Genomic DNA, 16,710 nt, shown 5'->3' on the forward strand with positions numbered 1-16,710 from the left:
GTTTTATTTTCATATTTCAGTCAAATACACTAAACTAAGATATTTAGAAGAAAAAAAAAATTACTAAAAACAAAACACTACTGAAAATGTGTCTTTTTTATTTTTACCTTTTCATTTTTAGTGATTTTTTTTTCCCCAGTTTTCTTCACAAATTTTACATTTTAGGTGCATTTACAATTAGGGTTATTTGCATGAAGACCCCTAAACTATTGAGAACCATCACTTTGACCCCCTAAACTATAAAAGTGTACAAATTGACCTCTAAACTATATATTGAAAGTATCACTTTGCCCCTAAACTATAAAACTATACAAATGAATCCCCTAAACTATAAAAACATATCAGTTGGACCCCCTAACAGAAGGGGTTAAAGTGAAACACGCCAATAGTTTAAGGGTTCATTTGTACAATTTTATAGTTTAGGGGCCAAAGTACTTCTCAATAGTTAGAAATCATTTTAGGGTTGAGTTTAGGATGGTTATAATAATCTTGATGTTGTGTTAGGTTTTACTTGACACATAATCTTTCTATATAGTTCAGCTTAATTTGACCCTAGCCCAGTTGATGGCTTTATATACGAAATATACTTAATAAACAATTCACCTAACCAATATAGAATATAATAGTCCTTAACGAAATTTGACATACTTTTAACAATTAAATTTTAATAGTTAGTTGAAATTATTGAACTATTTTTGTTTTAATAGATTGTTTTAAGAGTTCAAATAAATACAATGAATTATTTTAATTTTATAATTTTTTGTATTTAAAAAAAAAATCATTACATGCGTAGCACGGGTTTGTTGCTAGTTCAATGATATAGCAAATATTTGTATTAATTTGAATATCAAATACAATATTTAATAATAGTGTGAATATTTGTAACACCCCAAATTACATAGACATTCAATTCCATCACAATATTCTTAAAACATGCGGAAGCTTATCATTTAATGCAATTATTTGACATTCATACATAACAGTCACTTAAGTCCTTATAAGATTCTATCACATGCTTATTATAGTTATTGAGTTTACAACATGAAATCAAACGATATAATCGAAATAAAATAATATCTAAACTAATACAAGTTAATGCCTTAAAGTTTATAAATTTTCAAGGCCTTGCCCGGTACAACAAAAGAGTTACAAGATAACTGCAATGATAGTGTAAAATAAAATCACACATAACAGGAGCATAGTTACAAAAATGACAGAAAAATGACTGTGAAATAAAGCATCTCAGAGTAAAAGCAGTTTCCAGTTTTGGAGATCTTTAGATGACTGATGACTTGGCAGGCTGGTACATCACAAGATTAATTTTAATAAAAGCTGGATTCACAATCTATGATGTATCATCAAAAAAAGGTCAAGGAACAAGATCAAGCATCATAAACCCAATGTTGCAACATCAGACTTCAATAAAATAAATGAAGCACATAGGAAATGTGCCAAGTTGAGATATTTATTATCAACAGTAGACATATATCAGGGTTTTTAACTTCAACATTGTCTAGCTTGGTCATGGAGAAAACGTATGGTGAAAATTCAACCCAAAGACACAAGAATACATTATGAAACATTGAATTCAAATGTAAGCCTAACAAACAATCATGTGGGAATATTTTCACCCTGCACACACACAACACACACACACACACACACAAAATACCAAACTGTAAAAAAAAAAATTAATAAATTCTTCATAGCAAGAGGAATATTTTCATTTTGAAAATTAAAAAAACAGAGAAAAAAAGAAGAAAACAGAGTAGTAGAAGGTTGGAAACTAACCTCATCATCATCCTCCATACTTGTTTTCTCGCTTCTTAAAAGCTGATTTTAGAAACAACAAACAAGCAATTGCTTCCTTTCTAGATAAAGGTTTTAAAGAATAGAATCGCCAACTATATGAAACATTATCAGAGCACCATAGATTAGAGTAATAGCTGAATGGAGCATACAGATTGTGAAGAATCGATCAAAAGCTAAAAGCCCTATCTTGTGAAGTAAATTTCTATAAACCCAGTATCATTTACAGTATTGATTCCCTACAATTGGGATTGAAAAACATATCCCCAAAAAAAAGAAAAGAAATTAAAACTTTAATCCCAAACTTGTAAGCCAATTTCCAGCTCCAAAGTCCAAACCCTACCAAAAATATACATAGCAAATAGTTGGTCATTAAGAGAAATTACTATAAACCCAGTATGGTTTACAATGTTGATGATCTGGAAACTGTGATTGGAAGTGGAAACTCCAAGCTTAGATCAGGGTCTTCATAGGCATTGCTCTCATCCTGAAAACCCCCAAATTCAACTATTTATAGAGTGAATTATATTGGTTATGAAAATCTAAACCCTAGCTCAATTCACAACTCTGATGATCTCAACTTGGGTTTGGGGATTGAAACCCTAAAACCCTAGATCAAGGTATTGAGATCTCCTTCTCATCCTCAAAACCTTAAAAATTTGAACAATTTATAGGGTGAACTGTTTGGTGGGGAAAGTGAATCGATAAAATCGTACGTAAATAAAAATTGATTTATAGTTTCGATGCGAAGATGGATATAGAGATAAGAGAGTCGGTGGGGAGAGAGCATGTGATATGAAATTGGGGAATGTATGTAGATATTTAAACCCTAACCCTAGGTCCACGGGGACGAAGGTTGGTGACAGTTGTATTACATAGGGATAAAAAAATAATTCATTCATATAAAAATACAGATCACTATTATTCACCCTAACAGAGATCCTAAGCTATAAGATTAAAGGTGCTTTAGCAATCAGAGCTAAAAGATTAAAGGTGCTTATAAAAACTAATGCTTTATGTTAGTACTATTACTTTGTTAGTTCTTCTTCTTCTTCTTCTTATTCTTCTTCTTCTCTTTCTTTGAAAGGTGAACCTATATTTAATAAGAGCAAGTATTGTAATTAATAAGATATGATATTTGTCAAAAAAACTGATTAAATGATTACTCACCTCTTGGGATGTGACATTGGCCGAATAGTGGGATGACTACTAAGTGAATCCACAACCTATAATTCAATAAGAAGCTGAAGTTGTATATTAGCTCTAGGTAATTGGAAAAAAAAAAAGAAGCTTTTTAGCTCTGCTGCCATAGAGTATTTAATTCAGTAAGTGGTTAAAACAAGAAGATGACTCACATTAGGAGTATTTAATCGTGTTGCACATCAGAAGAAGCCGCAAATTAATAGTTATTACAAGACAATTGAAGACCGTTGTGCTGACATCCCAAAGGCCAAACATCTTGCCATTCGAATCAACACTGTTAGAACTGGAAGTGATCGCAAAATTGTTTACATGAAAAATCAAACCAGACAAGAAAGCTCCTTACTCTGCTTTCTACTTCTCTAATTTCATCAGTTTCTGAACTGATAATAAACTGTTTCATGTCATTATCAATCAACTTGCATGCTGAGTCAAAGAAAAACAGAGAAATATGATTTAAGTTGTTACTAATAAATAAATAAATAAGGAAACAACATATCTATAGTAAGAATTTTTTTTTTTTATAAATGATGCCAAAACTCTTTTAAATACTAACCATAAGCTATATTAATGGCTGTTTCCATCTTGTCCCCTGTAAGAACCCAAATCTGATTCCAGAAATAAAAAATTATTTGTTCAAAACCGATGCATACCTCATCCAATTTTTTCTCACGGCACTATTAATATAAAGGAACTATTTGTGATCCACCCTTGAGCAGGTCAAATACTGTAACAGTGTGATCCCTACCTCAATTGAAACATAAAGAGAAATGGGGATAATTGGTGAATACAAAGTAATTAGGGTAAACATATCTAAAAAAGCAACCTGTAAAAGAAATAAACAACATCAATAACGTGAGGGCACACCGCCTAATTACTAAAGTAAGGAAAAAGAGGTTGAAGAGCTTTGAAGTTAGATTTCCTATACAAGAGTTGAGAAGATACAAAAGCAGAAATAATGAAAGAAAATTGTGTTACTCACAATAGTAGGAGGCATCCATTTGATATCCCAAAGGAAGTCTGTATGTTCCAACAAGCTTGGTACCCGTTAAGTGGTGGGTGGAACATTGGCTGGTCAAGCAAGTCTGGAAAGTAACTTCCAATAAAACCCTGGTCTGCGCCATCTGGGTTATTTCTCCCAATGTCCAACTCATGAAGCATGTCATTAAACACCTTCATTGATGGCTGCAATTCCATATTCCAAATAAAAATCTCAGTTTCTATAAAACATGTAGCTTCTTTTTTTAAAAAAATTTTTTTATTGGAAAATCAATTCGTTGAAATTTTGTTGATATTCAAACATGAGTTTTGAGAAGCTCCAAGGGAAGAGTGACAAAAAGCTAAGCTAATTTTATCACTTTTCCATTCCCTTTTCCTTTACTTCCACAAATCCCTGCTCAAATCTAAGATCCAAACTCAGTGTAAAACATCTAAAAGAACTCTATAAGAAATTGTATTAATGTTCAATGAATCGCATCTTTGAGCAGTACACCATCTAGAACATGATTCAGAGGAGGTAGATTTGAGTAGCTGTAGGAAAACCCCAACACAAAAATGTAAGAGGACCTCTAATATTCATACTTAATTTCATAGCAAGTATTGCACTCATATCATCTGCAGTCCGAAAATTCATTCCCAACTCCAAAACCTGCATTTAATGAATTTCAACTATTATTCTGGCTACGAAACAGATTATGACTAGAAGTAATACATTATTGACATAAATCCACCATGACTAAGACAGTATTACATACCAAGTGGTCGTCATCAGTGGTTTGATGAAGAACCCTCATTTCTGTGAACACAGGAGGTGATCGTCCCATATACAGATGCTGAACCAGAAAAATGGAACAAGGACAGCAATTAATCGTATTTAGGAGGGTAGACTCGTACCACAGTCCATGGTTTGTACTTCTCCAAGAACCAAGGTATGCTAGGGAGGAGAATTTTCTGTGAAACAATGGGCTCCATACAAACAGGCCAAATCTTTTCAACCACATGGTTCAACCACCGCACAGTTTCAGAATCAAAGAGTACCTTTAGAAAAGCAAAAAAAAAAAAAAAAAAAAGTTGAAATTATAAACATTTATACATATTCATACGGGCAAGAAGGTAAATTCTCAGAAGGAATCTCAATATCTAACTGCATACATATATGTACATAGCAACATACATACATAGAGATAATAAAAAAGATGCAAAGAAAAAATGCCACATATTTGTTCGAGAAGTTAACTTTTTTATCCTCAAATTATAAAGTTGTTAATACAACTTCAACAGTATGTCTTCCAGTCAAATTTGATCAGGTAAAGCAGTTCAAAACAGCACAATGTTAGGGTCTTCAAGTTCTGGTTTCACTGCCCTTAGTACAAACACCAAAAAATCACCATGAACTTTCTTTATTACCCATACTTCTTTCCATTACATGGTAACTAATATATACTCAAAAAATCATAATCATCATACAACAAATAAAAGCATCAGATTGCCTTACCCAATTATGAACAAAGTTGACTTAATTAAGGTTTATTTTCGAAACCCAGAAAATTAGGATTTTTGCTTATATGGATTATGACAGAACAATGTTAGGGTCTTCAAGCTCTGGATTCACTGTCCTTAGTACATAAGATTATTAGTGGTAGCCAAAAGGAAATGGGACAATGATGACTTATGATTAAGGTAGGTGACTTGGTTTTCTCTTTGTGAGGGGTGTGAAAGAAGGTTGTTGCTACTAAGTTATGTTTGATTCTCAAGAAAAGGCAAGAAAAAAAGAAAAAAAGAAAAAAAGGTGAAATCATTTGATTTTTGCTTGTTCACTTTAGGGATATTGGCAACAAAGTGGCAATCCCTTGTTCAGAAAGCTTCATTTCTAAGGCAATATGATCTTTGTTTCATATACTAAACATCTTGAGAAAAGCTCAAAGCAAAGACCAATGTGTGATGATTGTTTCCAAAATCAAAATGACAGCAAAACACTAAAGCAAGAAACTTATATAGCATAAAGGTTAGCCACACATAAACCCATAAATTCTATGACGATGTTTCACTAAGCCAATAGTCAAAAGATCTTTTGGAGTCTTACCATATTCCTTCTAGGATGCTGAAGTGGTGATTTTGCAGACAAAGATGAGGAATCACAACCAGCCTTTGCTTTATTTGAAGAACTTTTAGTATTTTTAAAGGGGTCTTGTATTCTTGCACTCTTTTGAACAATATATATCTGCAGAAAAAATAAGTTACAGATCACAGAGAGACACATCAATTTCATTTATTACAGATAAACATTAAACAAATTATTACAGATTCAATGCCTTTAAAAATTAATACTGTTACAATAATAACCTGGTTAGCCAATCTAATTATTCTTTGAACAAATCCATTTTTTTCTGATGCGGGCAACAAATTTGATTCAACAAACGGTCTAGTATGACCAGCAAAAATTGACGTATACCTGTTTGACCAATCTGATTATGCTTTGAGTGGCTTGTACTGAGCACATTATTCTTATTGGATTTAGGAAGTGAATGAGCACCTGACCTTGAAGCAGGTATTTCATTTTTCCGACTCAACTCTGCACCGAAAGTGTAGTGTTTTTCTGCGATCGATCTATACAATTAAAATCAATTAAAGTTTCACTTCTTTCTCGAGAACCGAGATTAAAACTAGAAACTCTCAACCGAAACTCAAAAAAGAAAAAAAAAAGAGTTGAAAAGTAGTAAAATTATGAACACGTGAGAAAGGAGAAGAAAGAAGAGCAATGAATTGAGAAAATGTAGAGAGGACATAATCGAATCAAAAGAATACAGACTCACGAATACCTGGATCAAAGCATTGCACTGTTTACGAATGCCTATGAACTACATAATGCCTATGAGAATTGCACTGTTTAGAGCTGAATAAACTTAGAAAATGAATAAATTTACTCGTCCATAACTGGTAAAAAAGGTTATCCCTAATCAAAGCATGGGAAGAAAGTGAGAAGTCAAAAGCAGAGAACAACTAAGATTTTTTTCAAATATATGATGTTATTTCAGAGGTAATGAGAAGTTTTCTCAGCAACCAAACAAAGGATCGAAAGCACAATCTAGAGTTCTGAGATTGTAGAGCTCTGAGATTGTAAAATAAAGGACCGAAAGCACTAACCTCTGATTGAAGAGATGAAGAGTTCCAAATCGAACTTCGAAATCACGGAGCTGAAGCAGATTTTGAAGGATTCGATTGGTTTTTCTGAGATTGTAGACGGTGGTGCTCAAAATTGAACTTCGAAATTGCAATCGCTCTGAGAAACTACGAGATTGAAGCCATATGGTTGCAGATAGGTTGGGTCTGAGAAACTTAGAAATCGCAATCGCTCTGAAGAAGAATCGAGAGAGAGCAAGAGAGTGAGAGATTTGAGTGAGTGATAACTTCGAACTTGACGGGGGTGGGTTTTCAAAATAAAGGTGTGGAGAGACAAAATAGGGTTCGTCATTTGGAGGCGCTTCCAAGCGTCTTCTATTCATAAAACGGGGCCGTTTTGATTAACAACAAAAGCGACGTTTTAAAAACGCCGTTAATTATTTAAAAAAGTGACGTTTCATAAAACGTCGTTAATTAAACGTCGTAAAATCTCTAATTTCTTGTAGTGTCTTGGCTTTAATATATAAACAAAACAATAGAATGAGCCTTAAGCTCCAAGATCCTCCCAAGTCTTCATCTTGGTGGAGGCACGCCATTTCACTTGAAAATGATTTTTCATGTAGGATGAGCATGAAACCCAATAAAGACAATCTTAATGACATGTATGACGTCTAACAATGCCATAGGATGAATGTATATGAAATGCCATGTAATGCCCTCAAATAATTGACATAAAGATAAGTCTAATTATTCCATTAATGATAATAATCTTAACTCAAGTGATCAAATCTCTATATTTGTATTCCATTATTGTGAGAGATTTACAAAAAGGAATCCATATGCAATACATATTCATTCTTCTTAAAGTTTGAATCCATAACATGTGAGACAAATAAAAACAAAGAAAATAACAATAAAAGAATGCACCATGGTTTACAAGTTTTTAGGCTTAGACTTGGTTACACAAAAAGGTGGTTATCGAGCCCACACAAGTAAAGCCCTTAGCTTGTTAGAAAAACTAACAAAAGAGAAAGAGCTTTGTGCCCTTAAAAGACTTCCCACGCCTTTAGCTAGGTGGGATTACCACATCCTTTCCTGCACAAATCCACTAGAGGTGAGCACAAAGTCGTGTAGAGAGATTTTCACAAAGTATATATGTTTAAGCAGTCTTATATACATGAATGCAATACTATGCCATGCTCCAAAATCACAAATTTTATTTTTTTGAAAATCATATGCCATCCTTTAAAGACACATCATTATCTCAATAAATTGTAAAATTTAGATACGTGGTAAATATGACTTATGTAATCCCTAGACTGGTGTTTGTAAGTAAACACCACAAGTACTACCAATTCCCACTTTACTAGCTTATAACTGGAAGGCACGTGCACCTCCTCTCCGTGTGTTTTCGGTTTTTCACGTTGGACACTCAGGCCAACTTAAACAATACCAATTACACCCCTTATCCGGACTTACCAAACATATTTATCCCAAAACATTTCAATACCAACAATTGCTTTTCTCAAAACAATACATCAATTTCCCAAAACATAGTTTATATATAACGTCCCCAAAATAATTATTGTAATCCAACTCCAAACATCAGTAACAAGTAATATAGATACAATCAACCCATCACATAACTAGTAGTATAGGTGAAACGACATACTTTCATTCATCAGAGTTTAATATACATTTACGAGATAATAACAAAAGGAAGCTATACAATTAGTCATATGCCTTGGTGGCTTACATTTTTCCAAGTCACTGCTTAGTTACAACAAAATGAGTTTAACTCAATATAATAAAGCCCTTGGCTATACAAAATAAATACAATCAAAAGAAACTCTTGCTCCAAGTCTCCCCAAACTGCATTCTTCGCTCTGCATATCTCCAACACTTAAGAATGGTTTTTCCAAATAGGGTGAGCCAAAACCCAGTAAAAATAATCTAATACAATATATGAATCTTAACAAATGTATAAGTATAATGTGCATATGTAATGCCTGAAGTAAAATCATTCGTATTCCACAAAATCATAATATGCCGGATTCTACATCTCAATCCATTTTATCTTAATTCACTTCAAGTCAATTTATTTCACCTCAATTCATGAGTCAAATTCATTATTATCCAGACAACCCAATTTAGGCTACAACTCAGTGGTTCTCTAATCAATACAATACAACCATTACACAAACACTTCAATTTTCCATTTTACGAAAGTTTCGTTCGCGAGAATTGGCACCCATGTATACTCGCGATTTTCGGGACTTTCACCCTGGACACACAAGCCAACTTAATTCAATAGAGTCCATTCCCTTTTTACTCCCAAATATGGAGTACATCCCCTTTCTCCTCCCAAATATCATACATATACAATGTATTAAAACGCGGTCATATTCAATGACAACAATTAAGAGATTAGTTTTAATTCACCTAATCCTCATGCAATTTTTACAACAATCATAGTTGTCATCCACCCATAATCCAAAACAGATATTTCTAAATAAATATACAATCCCCACGATAGATAAATTATTTAGATTTCCATAGGTAAGAAATAATATACATTTAACTCCACCATTGATATAACCATTCATCTAATTTCAGAATTTCAATGCTAAATTTCATTATTTATACAAAATAATTATTTTAAACATTTTAGGGCGAAACTCCATTCTCTCCCAAATCCAATCCATGTGTCAAAATCAACAAATTTAACACAACACGTCCTCATATCTACACCCATAATCATTTTCAATACCTTTATTTGAAAACTCCTTTTTAGATTTTAATCCAAAACCCTAAGTTTGTTTAAAATCTTTCAAATCCCACCATTTTTACACAATTAACAAATAACTAAGCAAAAAACATAGGAGAGTGTAGAAAGTTCCTACCTCAAGCTTAGAAAACCAAGGAAGAAGTGGAGGAACTTCAAAGATGCCGAAATCAAGATCAATTCGGATCAAAACGGAGCCCTTGAGATGCTCTACCTTTTTTCCCAAGACACTAGGAGAGGGAAACCAATGAATCTAGGTGCAAATGTAGAGAGAGAGTGAGTTTTAGAGAGAGAGGGTCTCGATCTAGGTTTAGAGTGAAAAAGATGTGAAAAAGTGATGTAAAAATGTGCTGCAGCAAACTGATATACGCACAGTCCGCTTGAGCGCAAAAGTTGACGCTGGAGCGTCAGACGCAATAAATTGTTCCGCTCGAGTGCAAGAAACAATGCTCAAGCGCAGAATGCACACTCCCAGTAGTTTTACAGACAACAGACCAACGTTCAAGCACAAGAAGGGTCGCTTGAGCTGAGCCCACCCGAGCGTAAAAAGCACCGCTCGACCGTAGAATACACTCTCCCAGTAGTTTTGTAGACTTGCAAAAGTAGTGAGAGTTTGCAAAGCCCGCTCGAGCGGAGGAGCAAAAATCTGGGCAACAAAAGTTTGGAAACTAAGCAACCAACCTATTCTAAACGCAACCACAACAACCCAATAGCCAAACTCAAGTAAGAATAAGAGGAGAAAAACATGAATAACATTCAGAAACCATAAAACCCGAGTCTAGAAAATCAAATGGGTCAGGCCAAATTGCAATCGCTATATTATAATAATCCATATTTCAAAACTATGTAGTAAATAAAGTGAGATGCAATTATGAAGCTTCATTATACAATTTTCAACATTTGCGCAATGTAGAATATATGTTCAATATTTCTCAAATCATAACCAAAATCCATATCCATGTGGCATATGATATCATTTCATATTCACAATCAACATTTGTTTCCCATTCATAATCCAAGCATATATATAATCGTGCTATTCATATAAATTTCTTAACACAAAACTTATATTTCAAAACAACACAATAACAATTTAAGAACTCCTCATTTCCTTAAGGAAATTTACATCAATTTCATAAATCCACTTATCCCCAATTTCCCAAATTTAGAGTTTTATCTCCAAAGGGGACCTTTTTCATTTTCAAGGGTATTTCCTCCACGCACTCTCAAGAGGCTCAATATTTTTATAAAACAATTTGATTTAGAGAAAATCACAAGAAAATCATTTTCCAACATTTACCAAACTCAATCTATCATTTTCCAATAATCATAACAAAATACACAAAGACTTTCCAAAAACATATATATAACTCAAAAAACTGCCTACCTCAAGATTTGAGAAGAAAATAGAAGAAAAGCTTCAAAATCAACGGCGTCGAAATCTGATTTCCACCACACACAACGTAACCCTTGATGAGGTCTCCAATATTGATGAAGGCACTTGGGTCAAAATCCCAATGGATTTAGAAGGATCAAGAATTTAATGAGGTGGGTGGAGAGTTTTCTAGAGAGATGAGAGAAAAGAGAGAAAGTGAAGTGTAGAGAGACAGAGAGAGAGAGTGAGTGAAATGAAAAGTAAAGGAGAATAGTGTAATGGCTCAACTTTTGAGTGATTGGATACATTTTTCAAAGCTGACTGCGGACAGACTGCTCGAGCAAGCAATCCTGCACTTATCGGTTAATACGAACTTCTAGAATCCCTCTCTTTTGCAAACACACCGCTCGAGCAGTGAAACCTTCGCTCACCGATGAAAACACACTCTCAATATTTCAAACTTTGGAGCAAAGTATTAGGACGACGACGTTACCGCTTGAGTGGTTTCAACTCAAAAATGAGACAAAACAACTTTAATGCATCCCCACCGTTCCTACATTCACCCCCAATATCCAAAATGCAAACAGACACTCCGGAACACACTACTTGAACAACCACAAAGAAAAGAATGGGTGACAACACAGACTTGAAGAGCTCCACAGTAATAAGGATAATCAAAGGGAAAGAAATTTAAGTTATACTCAAATTGCTTCAAAAGGACTCAGGACATCACATGCCATGATAAAACATGTTTTTTCTTCTTCTTTTGAAACAATGTCGTACAAGAGTTCAAACATCAATTCATTATTCTTTCCTTTAAAGTAGAGATTAGAGCAGTAAATACAAATACTGGGAATCTCTATGTACGTGTAGGCTATAAAAGCACTACTAAAAGCCATTTTTCAGGTACTATTTGGAAGGATTGACACCTAACCGTGTTGGTTTCTGGACTTTTACTAAAGACACAAAGGTCAAAATAAATAACCACAATCGCACCCCCCAACTAGATTCTACACGGTATTCACCCCTTTTCCTAAAACAATACAAGTTTCTCAACATAATGTTTTCAAAACCTAAAGCCTCCAGTTTATACATCCATGATATGTACAATGCAATATATGATTTGTAAACAGTTTAATCATCTAACCACATGCAATTTCTAACACACGACAATGTTATCATCCACCAATAGCCAACATAATTATCTCCAATATAATTATTAAAAGATAACAAAAATAATATAATCCAATATGATATCAAAATCCAGAATCTCCATGTTTTTCCCAAAATCTCAATAATTCCCAATAAACAACATTCACACTTCTTACGAGGCTTGTGAATCCCAACATTTAATATTCAATTTCAAAAAAATAAAATAAAAATAATAATATAGATTTCTCAATAAAACTCAATATCTCAAAAAGAGTAATCAATACTCGTTATTTCCAATGGTTCAGAAATATTTCCAACCAATCTTGTTTTCTTCAAAAATCCCACAACATCAACAATTTCCATACCATTTCGAAAATGCCAAACATCCTATGTTTTGATAAAACTTTTGGGGTTTTCTTTCCAAAACACAATTTTCCTCAAAATCTCATTATACAATAACCATGTGATAGCTAATTTCAAACCACAACAAAAGACAAGAGTTTTCCCCCAACTTAATGCATTAATACAACTATAATCGAAATCTAGCTTTTCGAAAACTCAAACAATAAAAATTAGCATATAACAAACCTTAACAACATGAACATCGTTAAGAAAATTCCTACCTCAAAAGTAAGAAGAAGAAGGGAAGAACAACACCCAAACTGACGAAGATGAAACTCAATCTTTTTCAGATTAATTTTCATCTTCGTGTTAGATGTTTATGTGTACATGTGAGTATATCCAATTAATTGTTGAAAGTATCTCTTTTACTTGGGCTTAAGGCAAAAAAATGTGATGAACGTGTTGAAGACGGGCGTAGGTTATTTATTGAGTTGTAAGTAATATGAGGAAATCTGATTTTTGTGAAAATATTTTTAAAGCAAACGGTTGTTACATGATTTTTTTATTTATTTGTGGAAAACGAAAAAGAAATGTGAACTGTCTGTGTTGTTGAACAAATTGAATGATTTTGGGAAAAGTACTTATGTAAATATACTTCGGTACAAACTGTCACATTATTTATATAGTAGGAGTTGGAACATTCATGATTATAACTATCTGTAAGTTGTTATTGTTTAGGATCATGTTGGGATTCCTACTGGACTTTATGTTCATCCTACGTTGCAAATTCTTTTTCAGGTGAATGTCGAGAAGTGATTCAAGATCGAGAATCTTCTTTATCTGTTGGCCACGGGACCTTTTATTTGTTGGCGGAATGCCATTGTTGTAAAAGGGTTGAACCCTTCCTTTTATGTAATGATGTAAGCCTACGGGCAACTTATTTAATTGTGCCTTTTGTTGCATTCATTATGTATTCGGATGAGAGAATCTTCTTCAATTATTTATCTTTATTAATGTATTAGAACTTCCATTTGTTATCTTTGAAATTGTATGATAGTAATGGATTGGTAATGGCATCCGTGAAATAAAAAGTGTGGCATTACAAAATCAAATAGATACGCATTCTAAAATCAATTAGGATTATTTGGTTTATAAAAAAACTCTTGAAACTAAATGGTTCAATAGTACTCCATATGAGATTTATGAGTACTTTTTCTTTATTTAAAATTATAAAAATATTTACTTCAAAATATTATTCATTTTTAAATATTTGAAACTAAAAAATAAATATAATTTAAACTATTGACTTGTCTAACCATATTAAATTTTCAAATTCAAATTTAATAAAAAAAAATGTACATATAATGTCAAAAATTAATTTTAGCTATATCTTTTTAGTTAGATAGTAATTTTTTTTTAAACTATGTCTAAGCTATATTTAATTTTAAATTTAAAAAAAAGTCCATAGAAAATTTGAATCATATATAATTTTAAAATATTTAAATTATTTTTTAGCTGTTAATCATAATTTATCAAATGGTCAAAAATGTCAAGTACACATGTCATAATCTTATTTGAAAAATATTATATCGAAAAGTTCAAAATTACTTTAAATTCATATTATACACTCACTTTTGGGATAAATTTTCATGGTCTATTATATTTTTTTAGGCTAAAACATTGTCCATGAGTTAGCCCAGTCTAACCTTTTGATAACATGTATTTTTTATTAAGAATTTAGAACATACAATTATTGACATCAGAATAGAAACTTTTTTTTATGTGTACCTTTGATAAAAATGAATAAAATTTTATTGATTATAAATCATTTTTACTACAAATTTTAAATTATTTGATTATTTATTTATACTCGTGTATATTACGGGTAATATGCTAGTATTTATTAAGCTTTCATTTGTGATGTAGATTGGTTTTTTGCCTATTTTAGAATGAGATTAAAAAGTCTCGATTAGAATGAACTTTTTGACCTTTTTAACTTTTGTATGAGAAAAAATAAAATAATTATGATTAGAATGTGATATTTTATTTTATTAACTTTTTAATCTATTTTGTAGCTTAACTAAAAAAATCCCATACCAAACATAGCCTAGGTCTCATTTGGCTTTTATTTTAAAGTCAAAATCTTTGACTTATTTAATCCAAAAAACGAATAAACTATGGACTTGTTTGGCAATTCATGCTCAGCGATTAATTTTTTAACTTAGCTTGTTGACATAAGCCAAGCAAGAACCTTTAAAACACTACAAATAATTCTTCACATCAATCTTATACTGACTTTGTACCTTACTAAAAACTTTATCTTATTTAGGAATTTGCACTTTTAGTTGATTTTTTTAATTTTTTATAAAAATAAAAAAATAAAATAAAGAGAGCAATGTGATGATTTATAATGACTTTTTTTATTTTTTTGACTAAAATCTTAAACCATCAAAACCTAAGGCCTCGTTTGGCAAGTAACTGTTTTAGTCTAAAAGTTAAAAAGTTATTAAAAAAATCAAAAAGCCTATAACTTATACCAAAAAGTTAAAGATTTCATTTTCTCTATATTTTTTGCATATTTTTTCGTAAAAAGCTAAAAATTCCACTGCTGGAAAACAGATTTTTAGTGGCGTTTAAAAAACGCCGCTATAAGTGTCAAAAACGCCGCTAATTCCTTTTCCGACGCTTAGAACCAAATGCCGAGGACGCGGCCGTCGCTATAACTTTGTGGCATTTTGAAAACGTCGTCATATTAGTTTATGCGGCGTTTTTAAAAACGCCACCAAATGTCCTCCTAAACACATGCTGACGTCACTGACGATATTTAACGACGTTTTGGAAAAACGCCGTCATATCCCACTCTTTTTTTTTTTTTTTTTTTTGAAATTGTGCTAATTTTACTTGATTGAATTAAAAATACGTGTAATAACATTAACATAAAATAATAACTCCCATTCAAAATTTGTTTCTTTTCCACCAAAATGGACAAAAACAATAGTGGAATACTGAAATTCCAATGTTCCCATCAGAACATACTGAAATGCACCAAAATACACAAACTCTACAAAACATGCCAAAGCAATGAGTTGTTTGACACCTTAACGATGTTCATTTTTATTTGCCTCTTTCCATCAAAAGAAAAATTTGAGAATAAAGAAAAGTTATAAATTTATTAAAATATCCAAGAATCCAGAGAGGAGAAAATAAAAGAAACATTAAAAAAAACAAATGAAAACTTGCAAAATCCTATAAAAGCTGTTTTTTAATGACCAAAAAAAGACTAAAATTAAGAACCTAACAAGCAAAATTGTCTAAAAACCTACCTCCCACACAATAAAGCAATCTTGGTTCACTCCTTTCTCTCCTCTTTTGGAGAAAACAGATGCAAAATTGTTAGACCCATTGACATGAACAGTCCCCGAAGACCGCAATATCAACTCGTTCTTCTTTGATTCTTTCACCATTGATTCTGCAGATTCACGTTCGCCACAATACCCAGAATTCCGCCCGTTCTTGATCGAAAATGACTGCGCCAGTCCATTGAACAAGGATGAAAAATGACCCATTTCAACCAGCCTCTCTGCAGAATTCAATTCCCATAAGTTCTTGTTGATTGCAGATTCAAAATTCTTAACAAACAAATATAGATATACAATTGAATTGTGTTATAGTTAGCTGAGTAAAAGATGTTACATGAGTGAGAAAGCTAAAAGAATCTGTGAATTATTAAAAATGGATACAAACATTTAGGATGAATCTGGAAGAGACGAAAAAAAACATGCTTAAGTAAACGGAAATCAGAAAATATTCAATCTTACATGGAATTACAACATTACACATAAGTAACACTTGTTTGGTAGCTCAGAAAATGAACTGACAGAAATGAAGAAAAAAAAAATGCAATAATCCGAATCTTAAACTTCCCAAT

At 32.4% G+C, this 16,710-nt stretch overlaps 1 protein-coding gene across 1 annotated transcript; it reads right to left on the reverse strand.

The window, feature by feature from the left end:
- Positions 1–2,059: 2,059 nt before the first annotated feature.
- LOC114307577 (putative phospholipid-transporting ATPase 12) lies at positions 2,060–7,145 on the reverse strand. The gene is made up of 7 exons (XM_082877772.1): positions 6,461–7,145; positions 6,092–6,229; positions 3,992–4,194; positions 3,758–3,835; positions 3,566–3,617; positions 3,356–3,435; positions 2,060–2,296 (listed from the first exon to the last, which is right to left on the reverse strand). The coding sequence occupies exons 3-7, from the start codon at positions 4,004–4,006 to the stop codon at positions 2,213–2,215; spliced, it is 309 nt and encodes a 102-aa protein (XP_082733898.1). The 5' UTR covers positions 4,007–4,194; positions 6,092–6,229; positions 6,461–7,145; the 3' UTR covers positions 2,060–2,212.
- Positions 7,146–16,710: the final 9,565 nt, after the last annotated feature.

Source organism: Camellia sinensis, chromosome 7 (assembly GCF_055761805.1).
Source record: "Camellia sinensis isolate YWXY chromosome 7, ASM5576180v1, whole genome shotgun sequence".
NCBI classification, from domain to species: Eukaryota; Viridiplantae; Streptophyta; class Magnoliopsida; order Ericales; family Theaceae; genus Camellia; species Camellia sinensis.